The sequence below is a fragment of the Coffea arabica genome, chromosome 9c, assembly GCF_036785885.1.
Source record: "Coffea arabica cultivar ET-39 chromosome 9c, Coffea Arabica ET-39 HiFi, whole genome shotgun sequence".
Classification (NCBI taxonomy): Eukaryota; Viridiplantae; Streptophyta; class Magnoliopsida; order Gentianales; family Rubiaceae; genus Coffea; species Coffea arabica.
Genome location: NC_092326.1, coordinates 12,847,916 through 12,861,567, shown reverse-complemented (window position 1 = coordinate 12,861,567; position 13,652 = coordinate 12,847,916). Strand labels below are relative to the sequence as shown.

The following is a 13,652-nucleotide window of genomic DNA, read 5'->3' as shown; positions in this document are numbered from 1 at the left end:
TGAGGACCACTCCTCTATCGAATTTCATTTGAAAATTCACACGAGAAGGTAGTTAACTAAACCATCAAAGTTCAAGAAATTTCCCAAGGCAAAACTGTCTTCTAGCTCTTCTTTCTTTTTAAACATTTTGTCCAATGCAACCAACCCAAATCTGGTTTATTTGTAAAACAAAGTCCAAGGAACATCTAATATAAAGTTTGGTAGATGTTGGACATCAAAGTTTCCAAAACAACAAGTCCCAAATCAAGCTAGGCCATTCAACTAGTCAAAAGAGGATTTTTACTCACTGCATCAGTTTCGAAATATGGCCACAATTCACTCAATTCAACTTGGAATTGAACGTGGTTGATGGTGTTGGAAAGCTCTCTCATAAAGCTGAATTTTATCAGAAGAAACCATTCTGAAATTCTATCCACAAACAGCTCGTTTTTGAGCATCAAGATACAAGTCCTGTCCTGTCTCCTGGAGAGAAACGAAACAGGACAGTGATTTTCAATCGAATGGTGTGACTCACTCAAGTGGAACCAGAATGTGAAATTGGTACCAATGGAAAGCTGGGAATGTCTAGTTTCCAATGCCACAAACGGCACTTGATTTCGACATCGGAACAAAGAGTTATAGCCGATACAAAATGACTGCCTGGGCAATACGGGATTCATTTTCCAGTTTTGCTAACTTTGGAAATCAACTCATTTGACCAACCAAATCATGTTATTTTTCAATGAAATTTTGTACACACTCACAATAACATGTAAAAAACATAATCAAGTCATTAGAACTTCAAAATTGTGCACAAAATGGTCGGACAAGGCAGGGGTAAAACGGTCACTTTTGCTCCAAGCACCTCCTTTGATTTTCTACCAACAATACAAAATTAATCTACTAATATAAGCACTAAACCACCATTAATTTCATCATCCAACATCAATCAGTCCTTCCATCAAAAGTGGGAGTTCATAGAGCTCACACAACACAAATCCACCATAAACAAGACCACCCACATGATTATATAACCTTATATGTGCAATATATCTTACAAAAACTAAGATATATGAGTTGGATGATTTGCTACCTTCTTGGATGACTAGATCAGAAATTTCGGCCCCTTAGATGCTCAAGAAAACCGTGGATAGCAGCCCTCTTTCTTAGCTTGATGTAATCTCCAAGTAATTAGCTAAGAGTGGTTGAAATTTGAAGTGAAATGGAGAAGATTTGGTGAAGAAATTAGGATGGAATTGGAGTTGTTTTTCTCCTTTGTTAGCCGGCCAGATGAGGGAGCAAGAGAGAGAGTGTGATCAGATTTCTAAGCTTCCAAGAGAAGACATTAACTTGTGGCCTCAAATCACCCATTAGTCAACTCACATTAGGGTGCGTTTGGCGCGATTAGGGCTCAATTTTCTCGTGCGTTTGTTTCACTAGTTGTAGACACCAAATTTTGAATAATTTTATGTAGCATCTATTTCATGATTTTCATTTTAAATTGCTTGCATTTTAGTTCGTTATTGCGTGTTTTGCACTATTAGTTGTTATGATATTTTAGTTTTATTCATTTTCGCCCTTTTAGTTGACCTATTTCATTTGCTATTTATTCTTATTTACTTTTAGTTTTAGTTTTTTGTTTTAGCTTTTGAGTTTAAGATTAGCATAGAGTTTTAAAAAAAAAAAAAAAAAAAAGAAATCATCAAAAATATGTTTTAGTCATTTTGTTTTTATTCAATGCTTTCTCGAAGGAAAAATGGAAATGAAAAATTATAAAAAAAAAGGAGAAAAGAGAAAATTAAAGGAAAAGAGGAAAAAGGAAAAAATTAAAAAATAGGCTTTAGTTGGATTGGAAAAATGAAAAAAAAGAAAGAGAAAAAAAGGAAAATTTGTTCACAAAAATATGTTTATTTCTTTTAAATTCAGCTTTTTGGCATTTTATTTTATTAAGTTATTTTTAAAAAAAAAAGTGAAAAATGAGAAAAATGAAAAATGGAAAATTGCATTTTTTTGTTGTTTTTAGTTTATTTTTATCTAATGTTAATTAAGTTGTTTTCATCATTAATTATTATTGTTTTACTATTATCATTTTTGTTGTTTAATTAATTAATTAGATTTAAAAAAAAAAAAAAAAAAACGTCGCGGCATGCACGCTGCAATTTTTTGCAGCGTGCAAAGGACACTCACGGAAGATCCTTTGGATGGCTGGATGTGAAGGAAGGACAGGCCCTTCATCCTCACCATTGGGGTGAGGGTTTAGTAGCCTTAAGTTCCATATAAAAGGTAAGAAAACATCAGCCGCAAGGAGGTTGAAGGGAGAGCACGGCTGAAAGAGAAATTCTGAAGGAAACCAGAAAAAGGGAGATTAGGGAGTGACGGATATGCCTGGGGGAAGAAACAGAGAGCTGTACAAAAGGTTCAGGCAGGGAAAAGGGATAAAGATCTGAGAAAAGAAACAAGAGGGAAGAGAGGCTTGGGAGGCTGAGAAGAAAACGGCAAAAGAAAAGCTACGGGAAGGCCATTTGGTGGCTGGAAGAGATAAAACAACCGAGGACTACAGGGGTCTATTGGAAGACAAGAAGCAACGGCCGCGGAGAGGAGGTTTTTTTTTCAGAAAAAGAGTGAACGGCTGTAGACAGAAAACAAGAGAGAACGGAGAGGTTTTTGGGTGAACGGCTAAGGAAAACTGAGAAGCAGAAAACCAGAAGGCTACAAAGAGATTGGAGAAAACTTCAAGGAGAAAGCTGAGAGAGGGCCGAGAGTAAGAAAGGGCTGGCATATTGGAGAAAGGACTGGAGTAGCGTGGAAGGGCTAGAGAGAAAACGAAAGGAAAGGAACAACCGAGGGAGAGAGAGCTGACGGCTGAGTGGCTCCAGGAAGAATCTGAATAGCAAGAAAGAAAGAAAAAGGTTTCTGGTTCGTTGGAACAAAGAAAAAGAATCCGGAGGTACAGCTACAAGAGAGTCAGAGAGACAAAGATTTCATCTTTTGGAATACATCAAGCTTCGGTCAAGCATTAAAGGTAACATTTTTTACTTTGGACTGGATTATAAGTTGCTCAATCATGTTTGAATGCTGAAAGTCTTGGTCTTTACACTTGATTACGTCCTCCATGCGAGTTTCTATCCGTGAATCTGGTTTGAGTTGGGAGGAGAAGGGATTGACGTTTAGCTGTGTTTGTGCTTAGTGTTCATGGCTGTTTCTTTTGGTGGTCTTTATGCACAATCTGAGTTTGTGGGCTGGCTAGGCTCTGAATTCCATTGTTAGATTAGAAAAGGGAAATAGTGGCTAAAGAATGTGTTTTTTAGCTTGCCGAATGTGTCTATTGCATGATTTGTTTGGTTGGATTCCTGCAGCAGTAGTGGGTATGATTGCATTTTCATTTGAATTCATGTTTCATGGCGTCTTCCCGCATGGTTGAAAGTCAGAAATTGCAGGAATTTCTGGAGTTTGTTGATAGATTTGATTGCAGAAAGTTTACCTCTTCCATAACTTACATGAAGTTGGCTGCAACAAGCTAAAAGCCTTTGGTTTGTTGCAGCAACATGGGTCAATTTCTGTGGTCTTTGTCTTTCGCTGGTTTAAGCTTGGAGTTCATGATGTCTTTGATCTTTGGCTAAATGCATCCTGGACATGTTAGCTGCAGGTTACATTTTTTCTGTTGAGAATTGTATTTCCTGCCATGATAATGAACCAAACCTGGAAAATTCCAGCAAGCTTTGATTGCAGAATGTTCGTTGCCTTGCATGAATTCCTTGATGAGTTAACATAGTTTCCTTATATGATTTTTGCTTGCTTGGGTTACGGTAGTTGTGCAGTTGTTAGTTAGTTCAAAGCTTAGAAGATTGATTAAGAAGTTTTCTAATCTATTCTTGGGTACCGAGGCTTCTAAGCTTGGGAAGCAAATTGAAAAAGCTTGCTGCACTCTTTCTTCTTTTGCTGTTTTGATCTTCATTCCACCCTTGATGATCAGCTCCCTTTCTTGATTCAATCATGTAATGAAACTGCATGTTTAGTGAATGATGGATAGGTAGGATCTTGGTGCTGAATAAATCTGGTTTGCATGATTGAAATGAATAGAAAAAGCTGCGGCTGAAGTAGTTTTTCTTTGCAGAAAATTTTTAGATTTACATATTCCCATTCTAAGTTTTTCTTTTCTTTCTTGGCTTGTTTGAATGCTGAGTTCCGTGAGTTCATTGTTTGGGATTAAGGCTTTGATGTTGGGATGGGATATGAACTGGGTTGTGATGGAAAATTGCATTGGAATGGACACCACAATTGTAGCCAAGATGTGTTTTTTAAAATTGTGGTAACCGGGCACCTGTGGTGGAAGTTCTTGTTCAATGCACCTGAATTTGTAATTTGATTTTCACCTTGAGATCTTTCTTTTGCATGTTAATATTATGCCTTAGTGATGAGTTGAGTTTGGATTGGCAAACAAATGGGTTTTTGTGCTTTTTTCTGGTATGAATACGCATGGTTTGAAGCTGTCCAAGCTTGCGGCAGAAATTTGCAGAAGTAAAAAAAAAATTTCAGTTTTCTACGTAGCATGCATGAAATGTGTTCTAAAGTTTGCGCTTTAACCCCTCAAGTTTCCCCTTATGCCACTATGACCCAGAAAATTGAGAAAATTAATTAATTTGGTCCCTATGATTTTGCAGCAATGTCACAAGGACCCAATTACATTCCATGTTCTTGCAATTAGGTCCTAAGGTGTTTGCATTTGAATCATTAATTGATCTTTATTATTTTGGGGACCTTTGAAGCTCTTTGATGATTCATTTTGACGTTGATTGTGATTGATTAGTGGTCATTATTGGGTCCTAGAAATGCAAGTTTAAACCATTCATGGACCTTCATTCACTCTTGGATTCTTGAGATATAATGTTTGCTTGGACTTTATTTTTTTTACTTGGGGACTTTTGAGTTTTTTAAATGCTTCAATTAGGTTCAAATGATTTGAGTAGTGCTTGCATTTGGGTCTTTAGTGGATGTTATGCTTGGGGATTGGATGATCATGCCTTTTGCCTTGGTCTTTAAGTAGTTTTGACTTCATTGAGTTGCAATTGAGGGAAAGTTTTGATGTTTTGGTGGATTCAAATTGTTTAGTTTATATCTTATCACTAAATTGGTGCATTAATCTTTTGTTTTTGGTGATTTTAGCCTAAGCTAGTCTTTTCTTGGGTGACTCTAGCCAAGTTGAGTTTGTTTACTTCCTTAGTATCACCAACGGGGAGGTATAATCTCTTTTACCCCTTTTGTTTCTCTCCTATGTGGACTAATGTGCTAATTGAAATTTGCATGTCTACTTGCTTTCCTAGCCTCTCCTTATTTCCTTTCATTTATTTCATTTACTTAAGTTATTCTTTTAATGGGGTATGTGTACACCTCTTGGCTTGTAATAGATAGGGCTGTGGCGAGCAATTTGGTCCATTTTCCCCTTCCCCTTTTGTTTTAGTTAGTGAATGTAATAGGTTCATTAGTTGGTTGCATGCCTACGTGTTAAGTGTTTAATCGCTTTATTAGGGTCTTGCATCTAGTCAAGCATGCTAAATGTTATGTGCTACGTGTTTATAAGTGATTCGCATGTCTACTCGCTTTTTTATAGTGTGGATGAATGGAATGGATGAACGTACGTCACCACACTAGTCCAACGCTAGTTGTGGCTTCTTTTATCGTTTCCACTAGTCCAACGCTAGTCGGAATTCATAGGAGGGGACTAGTCCAATGCTAGACCCAATAGGTTTTTTTTTTTTTTTTTTTTCCTTTCCTTTTTCATTAAGTGCATGATCACCACATATCACGCATTTTTCCTTAGTTTATCATTTGGTATGTTCCTCAAACCCCTTCCCCTTCACTTTAGGACTTGCATCTCATGCTAGTTAGGGTTCATTTGCGTGAAAATCCCCTTCCGATAAGGGAAACGAGCGAGTGTGGCTACTCGATAGCCTTAGCACGCTAGTTTCGCCTTCTAATCCAGGGGAAAATCAAAGTCGAAGAATTAGGCGTCATTCCCGTACCCGACTTGTTGCATTCCCCTAGGGTCATACTTTCATTTTTATCACTTCCATACTCTTTTAATCACATTTCTCTTACATTTCTCAATCCATATTTTTTCACGACATCTTTATCATTTATTTACTTTACTTCACAAATGAAATTCAAGTTTCACTTATATATGTACTATTCTATCTTCATTCATTTGCACACACAAACACTTTGATTTTCATACAAATTCACACATGCACTTTCTTTACACATTCGCACACAAACACTTTGATTTTCACACAATTTCATACATGAACCTTTTATACAGTTACACACTTGCACTTGAGTCACCATTTGCATCAATCGACCTCTATGAGGTTTCCCTTTATTGGCCGCCACAATTCATGTGGTTTGGGACCAAAAACCTCACGAGAGACATCGTAGAATTTAGGATTGCATTTTTCGTTTTTGCATTCATATAGGCATAATCCAACATGCAATACATACCCTGGGTAGAAAGTTAGGAAAGTTAGGGTTAAGTCACGCCACTAGCCTTGGCTAGGTCAAAGGGGTGCCTTGGAGTCTATCCTTGCCTTCCCCTTTGTCAAACGTGACTCCCGAACCTTTTCTTTGTTTTACGTAGACTAGGAGTCGTTTTAAAAAGGGTTTATTATTACTTAATTCATTTTTAGGTGACTTGGTACACCTTAAATCATTACCAAGTGGCGACTCCAAACTTTTCATTTCGAAACCCTTTTTAAAACTATTTTTTTGGGTCAAATCGTCGCTTTCCAAAGTCCCATTGAGACCCATGTCTTTTCAACTCACAAAAATCATTTTCCAATCAAAATTGAAACAATACATCTTTCTCAAACGATTTATTTTTATTTATCAAAAAAATGGGGCGCGACAGTTGGCGACTCCACTGGGGAATTCCTAAGTGGGTCCAAGCATTTTGACTTAACCATTCGTTTCCTCTTTCTACCCTTTCTATGCATGGCATGTGGATATTAGGATTGCATTTTGCATTTTTAGGACCTTTTGTCTTATATACGTAATCAAACCAATCCCTCGACTCACGAATGTATGTTTGAATGAATGTTTACTTGTTATCTCGCGCTTGCATTGCATTTTGGGAGGTATGGGTCACCCTAGAGCCTCGCGTTGGTTCTTGACCCCTCCCCTCCAAACGAGCACTAGCATACGAGCATACGCTTTACTACTTTTATCCCTTTTATTTTCTTTTAGTGGCTTGTCACGCCACTCCACCCTGTTAGGAGTTTAGGCAACCACTTGGACATGTGATCGTATCACGACGTGTGCGTAGCATGATCCGAGTCGGTCACTCGATCTTCCGCTTTAAACTTTAGGTTGATGACCTATTAGTTTTTAGTCGAAGGTTGAGATTTTTTTTAGATTCGCCCAGACGGGTAGCCGTAACACGACGTGTGCGTAGCAACGTCTGGGGAATCGCTCGAGCCACCGACAAGGAACCTTGGGAGTAATGACCCTTGGTTTCCAAGTCTGAAGGCTCGGGGACCTGAGCTTATCGAGTCTAGATGCATTAGTGAACCCTAACCTCATGCATCCATTTTAGCTTGCCTAGGGTAGAGTCAGCCATACCCTATTAGGGACACTATTCACGAGGGGAGGGGTCCAACCCCTTTCTTCTTTTTATTGCTTTATTTCCTTGTGTTGATTTTGTTGCTACAATGTGTTATGTGTATTTATCGGACTGAGCTAACTTTTCTTGATTTTGTGTCCCAATTGCATTCACAAACCCTAGCAAATAAGAGGTCTGGCATGACCTTTTTTTTTTAGAAACCTACCCTTGTAGATAGGCTATTGCACATGTGAAAATTGTGATATATCTTGTTCATAAATTAATGCCATACCATTTTTTAGGCTTACCCTGGCAAACAAAGGGCTCCTTAGGTCATGTCTCATTTCAAATTGCATTTTTCCCTGCTTTGATAAAAATGGCATCATGCATAAGCCTTAGAAAGGGAATGCCACTTAGGGAATCCCACATTAGGGACAAGCCAACCTAATTCCCATGGGTATTTAACCCAATTTTTGGGATTTGCACGTTTAAATTTCTGTTAACCAGAGAAATGGGACCTATAGGTAAGGTATTTGACTCCGGTTTTGGTTTATAGATGGAAAGCCCTCGCCGAGTGCAACAGATGTTAGTAGTGCCGCCGGAAGTACAAAGATGGCCCATATTACTCTCACCCAATGAGGTTAACCAAATAGCCGATCGATTAGGACACATCGGGGATTTCAAGGACATTAAGTCCGATGGATATTTGGTAGAAGCTTTGGTGCATCTATGGGACCCCACTTGTTCTGCTTTTAGACTTGGGAAAAGGGAGATGACCATAACGATTGAGGAAGTCGCCGGATTTCTCAATTTGCCGATTCAAGGAACTGCCGTGGTATTGCCGCTTCAAGGAACTGCCGTGGTATTGCCGCTAGTATCTAACAAAGCTGAATTTTGCCGTTTCACTGGGTTAAAGGAATCAGTACTACAAGGGGCAGACCAAAATATAGAGGCGAAGTTCTTATTTGATCGATTTGCGCTAAGAGATGGTTTTGAGAGGCATCGAGGGGACTTCTCGTTTACTTCCAAGGAAGCGTGGGATCGAAAGAGAGTCTGGGTATACGGTTTAGTCGTGACGGGAACCTACTTTTTTCCTAGGAAAGACAAAAAGATAGCCTTCAAGCTCACTAGAATCCTGTATGACTTGTTTCTCGGAATTAATGATAGGCCGTGTTCCATTATTCCTACCATTTTGGCCGACATCTTCATAGCCTGCACTACCTGTCAGAAAGGGAAAAAGTTCTTTTGTGGTTCAAATTTGATCTTACATATATGGGGAATGGAGCATTTCATGAGGCGACCGGCTATTTCATCGAGTCTACCAATGTTCGCATACAACTGGATAACCACGCATCACAAGAGGATTAACAGAGACAGTTTGCCGCGTAATGCAGCTGAGTTTGTGGATTTCTTGAAGAACGTGACCGATCAAAATATTAGATGGGTGTTGGATTGGACCGATTGTACTAAACCTGTTCTTCGCACTCAGGCATCCGAATGCATTCTCCTACTAGGTACTCAAGGGATTACCGCGTACGTCCCAAAAAGGTTTCTCAGACAATTAGGGCGTACTCAAGAAATACCACCCGTGTTTGACATGAGCGAAGTCACCATTATTTTTAACTGGGGAATGTGTCCAAATCAAATCCCTATGAAAGATCGGATTATTGATGCCTGGGTGACGCTATCTGATGATGTGAGTTTTAGATACATCCCGGAGCTCAAGCAGAAGGGTTTGACGACTTCACAATACGAAGACTGGGTAGGAGGATCCGTTGCGCAAGAAATTCGAGATGAGCCATCTGAGGAGGTGAAAAAGTTGAAAGCCATTATCGAAGCAAAGGATAAGGAAATTCTGCAGTTAAGTAAGTCTGTCGAAGCATACAAAGGGATGGCCGAGCAAAGCAAGCAATTGTATGAAAATGAACGAGGAAGGCGTCAAGAGCTGAAACGGAAATGTGCAGAATTATATGACCAAACTGAATGTGTTAGAATTCCATATGCTAGGGAAACAAAGGACTCTGTATTAGATAGGTTCAGAAGTTTTGGCAATCTTGTACGGAATCGTCTTCGTGACATGATGTAAATATTGGCAGGTTTATCAATGAAAATGATTTTTCTTTTGCTCTCATTTTGGATTATTGTCGAAAACAGGTTTGTATTACGGGTCCCATTTCAAAGGTGTTGCATCATGCTAGGCCTACCCTTGGCACAAAAAGGGCCCCCCAAATAGGACATGCATCCGAATTGTTCAAATAGTTACTAACTCATGTCTTTTTCTTTTTTCTCTTTTGAATAAATTGCAGAAATTCAGTAACGATTGGTTTATCTAAAGCAGTTTTTTGCATTCTCAGGTAAATTTCAAAATAGCTTTTCGGAAAATCCCCATTATTACGCGATCCCGAAGTAAGGCCCAAAGGAATCGTGTAGACATGAGTACTCAACCAGAATCATCCGATAAGGCCGCTGCAACTGCCCAGCCGGAAGCCGCAAGTCCTGGGGTTCAGTTGACAGAGTTACTCACGAAATTTGGGGAAATGGCATCAGAAATGGCCGCTCAGAAGAAGTTGATTGACGAGCTTGTTAGTAGCGGAGTGCAACCTGAGCCTGTACCCGCTACACAACCACAATCCGAACCATTTGTTATTCCTCCATTTCAAACCACGTTTGAGGGAACTTTTAACCCGCAATATGCTTTTACTCAAAATCTTCCTTTCTACCCTCCTTATGGTCAAGGGTTTCAGCCTCAAATCGACCCAAACATGCACCCGAATCCACAAACTTTTTACCAGGCTACCGCGGAGCCCGTGGTGCCGGAGCACACTTTTCAAAATAAGCCAGAAATGGGAGAGTCGTCTGCCCAGATTGATATGAAGCTGCTTAAACGCTTGGATCGTTTTGATGAATTCATCCGGAAAAGCCAAGGTTTAAGCAAACAAGGGGTGTTGGATTATGATGATTTGTGTCTGTTTCCGAACGTGCAATTGCCGGTGGGGTTCAAGACCCCTAAATTCAACAAATATGATGGAACAAGCAACCCTAAAACGCACCTGCGCTTGTTTGCTAACAAGTTGGGCAAGCCAGTGGATGACGAGAATTTGCCGTTGAGATTATTTCCAGAAAGCTTAGAAGGGGATGCGCTTGACTGGTATTCCAACCTAAAACCGGAGGAAGTGAAGACCTGGCTCGATCTGTCTAATGCCTTCATTAGACAATATGAGTATAACTGTGAGCTAGCGCCAACCAGGACTACTCTGGAAGGAACGAAAAGGCGACCATCTGAAGATCATAAGACATATGCCAAGAGATGGAGAAAGATAGCTGCGAAGGTGGAGCCACCGATGACTGAGGATGAAATTATTCGCACATTCATAAAGGCGCATGATCCTCCATATTTCGAAGAAATTTTCCGTATGACTGGTTGTTCTTTTGCTGCAATTGTGAATAAATTGGAAGAGTTTGACGACTTTGTGAGAGCCGGGAAGATTGTCAATGTCTCTGCCCTGAAATCTCAGTTGGATGCTTTACAACAAGGGCAAGGAAGCAATGTGAAGAAGCCGCCGTTCAAAAAGAAAGAGGGGGACGCAACCTTTATTTGGAACCAAAACCCTTCACCTAGACCCCGATACCAACACAACCCAATCTACCAACCCCATTACCCTTACTACTCAAATCCGCACCCTGTATATACTACCAACATCCACCACCCTCGACCTCGCCCAAGCTATCCAAACCCACCTTCAGCCCCTTTTCAAATTTCTCAACCAAATCCACCCCAAAACCGACCACGCCCTTCATATAACCCAAGATTCCCGCCTCCAAATAGACCTGTTTACAACCACCCTCAACCTTCTGAACCTTACAACCGACCCCCTGGCCGTACATTTACCAACCTAGGCAGGCCTCTGGATCAATTGTATGAACAATTAAAGGCTGCTGGGAAAATTGGTACGGTGCCCCCTCCTACCTACCCATATGGCATGCCCGCGTGGTATAATCCACAAGCTGTCTGTGCTTATCATTCTGGGGCCCCCGGACATGCCACCCTTGATTGCAAGGCGCTTAAGCATAAAATCCAAGATATGGTTGAAGCCGGGGAGATTGTAATCCGGAAAAGAGAGGCGCAAGGGCCGAACGTAAATAGGAACCCTTTGCCGGACCATGTTAATACCATTGGGGTCATTATGGATGACACGGAGTATATGAAACAAGTCAAAGATTTGGCAAGAGAAGCTGAGGTAGTTGGGGTCACAGACCAACCATTCATCATAGAGTTGCCATTCGAAGAAGATAACCAGCCTTTTGTCTTGGATCTCACGCCAGCAGAGAGTGAAGCTTTGAAGCCGGTATTCATCGAATTCCCGAGGCAAGAGCCTGTTTTGAGCCTGCAACAAGTGCCGTGGAATTACGATGAACCTATTATACAGATCGGGGAAAATTCAGCTACAAAGAAAGAGGTGTCAGTGGTTACCAGATCGGGGAGGACTGTAAGTCCATTTGAAACTACTATTCCGATTCAAGCAAAGAATTCCGAGCCGCCCATTAAGCCAACAATCACCGAGAAAGAAGCCGTGGATTTCCTTAAACGACTCCAGAGAAGTGAATACAACATAATCGAAAAGCTAAGCAAGTCACCTGCCCAGATAACCATGTTGGATTTACTTTTCTCTTCAGACGTGCATAGGGATGCATTGATCGACGTATTAACTAAGGCTCAAATTCCGAGGGACATTTCTGTTGATAATTTTTCAAACGTGGTTGGGAGCGTATTATTCAACAAACAAATTGCTTTTTCTGACGATGAATTGCCGACAGAGGGCATTGAACATAATAGGGCGTTGTACATAACAGTGAGGTGCAACGGAAAAATGCTGTCGAAGGTGCTAATTGACAACGGGTCCGCACTTAATATCTGTCCTTGGAGTACCTTGGAGAAGCTAGGATTGCAAGACATTAAGCTGAGGCCTTCAGGGACTATCGTTCGAGGGTTTGATGGAGCTCAAAGGGAGCCGATAGGAGAGGCAGATTTAGTAATCGAGATGGGGCCCGCCCAATTTCAAATAACTTGCCAAGTAATGCACTTCCCGAGCATTTACAATATTTTACTTGGAAGGCCATGGATTCACAAGTCAGGGGCTGTGCCATCTTCGTTGCATCAATTGCTGAAGTTCGTAATAAATGACAAGCTAATCACTATCTTTGCCGAAGAGGACTGCCTGGTAATCACCGATTCTGGATCTAAAGAGGAGGGAAGTCGAAGTACCACCATGTCCCCTCATAGCACATCCGATATAGTCTCCGTAAGTTGGATCACAATGGAGGAACAAGCTCTCTCAAAAGCAAGTGTAATGATGGCTAAGGAAATGATTCGTGGAGGATACAAATTAGACAGAGGATTGGGGCGTGAACTGCAAGGGATCCTGAAGCCAGTGGAGATTATGGAAAAAAGGGATACATTCGGTTTGGGTTTCCAACCAACTGCTAAGGATATCAGAGAAATGAAGGAGCGTAAGAGAGCGGAGAAAGAAGGGAGGCAAAGGGCTCTTGATATTCCACCGCTGCATTATACTTTCCCACGACCAGCCGAGGTGATCATATCAGAAATCAACCCAGTTGACGAAATTGAAGCTAGTTTGGCCCAGTTGTTCGTTGGGGCGACATTTGAAGATAGTTTGTCAGACAAAGCTGAATTTCCTGACATCCCTGAAGGGTCGATTTCCAATTGGACAGCTGAATTTCTGCCTATTCGGAAGGAGTTTCGGTAAACTGAAAGGGGTTTATCATTCATATGAATTCATGAAAAATACTTTTGCATCTGTAAATAGCCAATGAAAACAATTTTCCTTTTGTGCATGTAAATATTGTTAAATTTTCATTTTTCACTTGCTTTCAATCAAAGGTTTTTATGAAAATGCACAAGTTGTTCTTGTCATGTTGTGTTGTCTATATTCATATTGTTTGTTCATTTGTTTGTTGTATGCTTATTTGCTTATTATCCTACATTCATTAATTCTTTCAGATGGTCAAAAATAAAATTATTTGACCCTTTGGATATCACAGTTCTGGAATACGATAATGGCAA

General features: G+C 40.4%; 2 protein-coding genes across 2 annotated transcripts; both read left to right on the top strand.

The window, feature by feature from the left end:
- The first annotated feature begins 4,535 nt into the window (after nucleotides 1-4,535).
- On the top strand, nucleotides 4,536-9,701 carry LOC140013992 (uncharacterized). Its single transcript, XM_072064234.1, has 2 exons — nucleotides 4,536-5,216; nucleotides 8,127-9,701. Exon 2 carries the CDS (start codon nucleotides 8,127-8,129, stop codon nucleotides 9,654-9,656), a length of 1,530 nt encoding a protein of 509 aa, XP_071920335.1. The 5' UTR covers nucleotides 4,536-5,216; the 3' UTR covers nucleotides 9,657-9,701.
- A 1,849-nt stretch (nucleotides 9,702-11,550) lies between these two features.
- On the top strand, nucleotides 11,551-13,335 carry LOC140014121 (uncharacterized). The gene is made up of 2 exons (XM_072064521.1): nucleotides 11,551-12,467; nucleotides 12,684-13,335. The coding sequence occupies exons 1-2, from the start codon at nucleotides 11,551-11,553 to the stop codon at nucleotides 13,333-13,335; spliced, it is 1,569 nt and encodes a 522-aa protein (XP_071920622.1).
- The last annotated feature ends 317 nt before the right edge of the window (nucleotides 13,336-13,652 follow it).

Bases quoted from the DNA above. Each gene is read 5' to 3' on its own strand.
- LOC140013992 (XM_072064234.1), top strand. From the start codon at position 8,127: ATGGAAAGCCCTCGCCGAGTGCAACAGATGTTAGTAGTGCCGCCGGAA.
- LOC140014121 (XM_072064521.1), top strand. From the start codon at position 11,551: ATGCCCGCGTGGTATAATCCACAAGCTGTCTGTGCTTATCATTCTGGG. The intron at 12,468-12,683 runs GTCCGCACTTAA...TTTACTTGGAAG, and splicing joins AAGGTGCTAATTGACAACGG to GCCATGGATTCACAAGTCAG.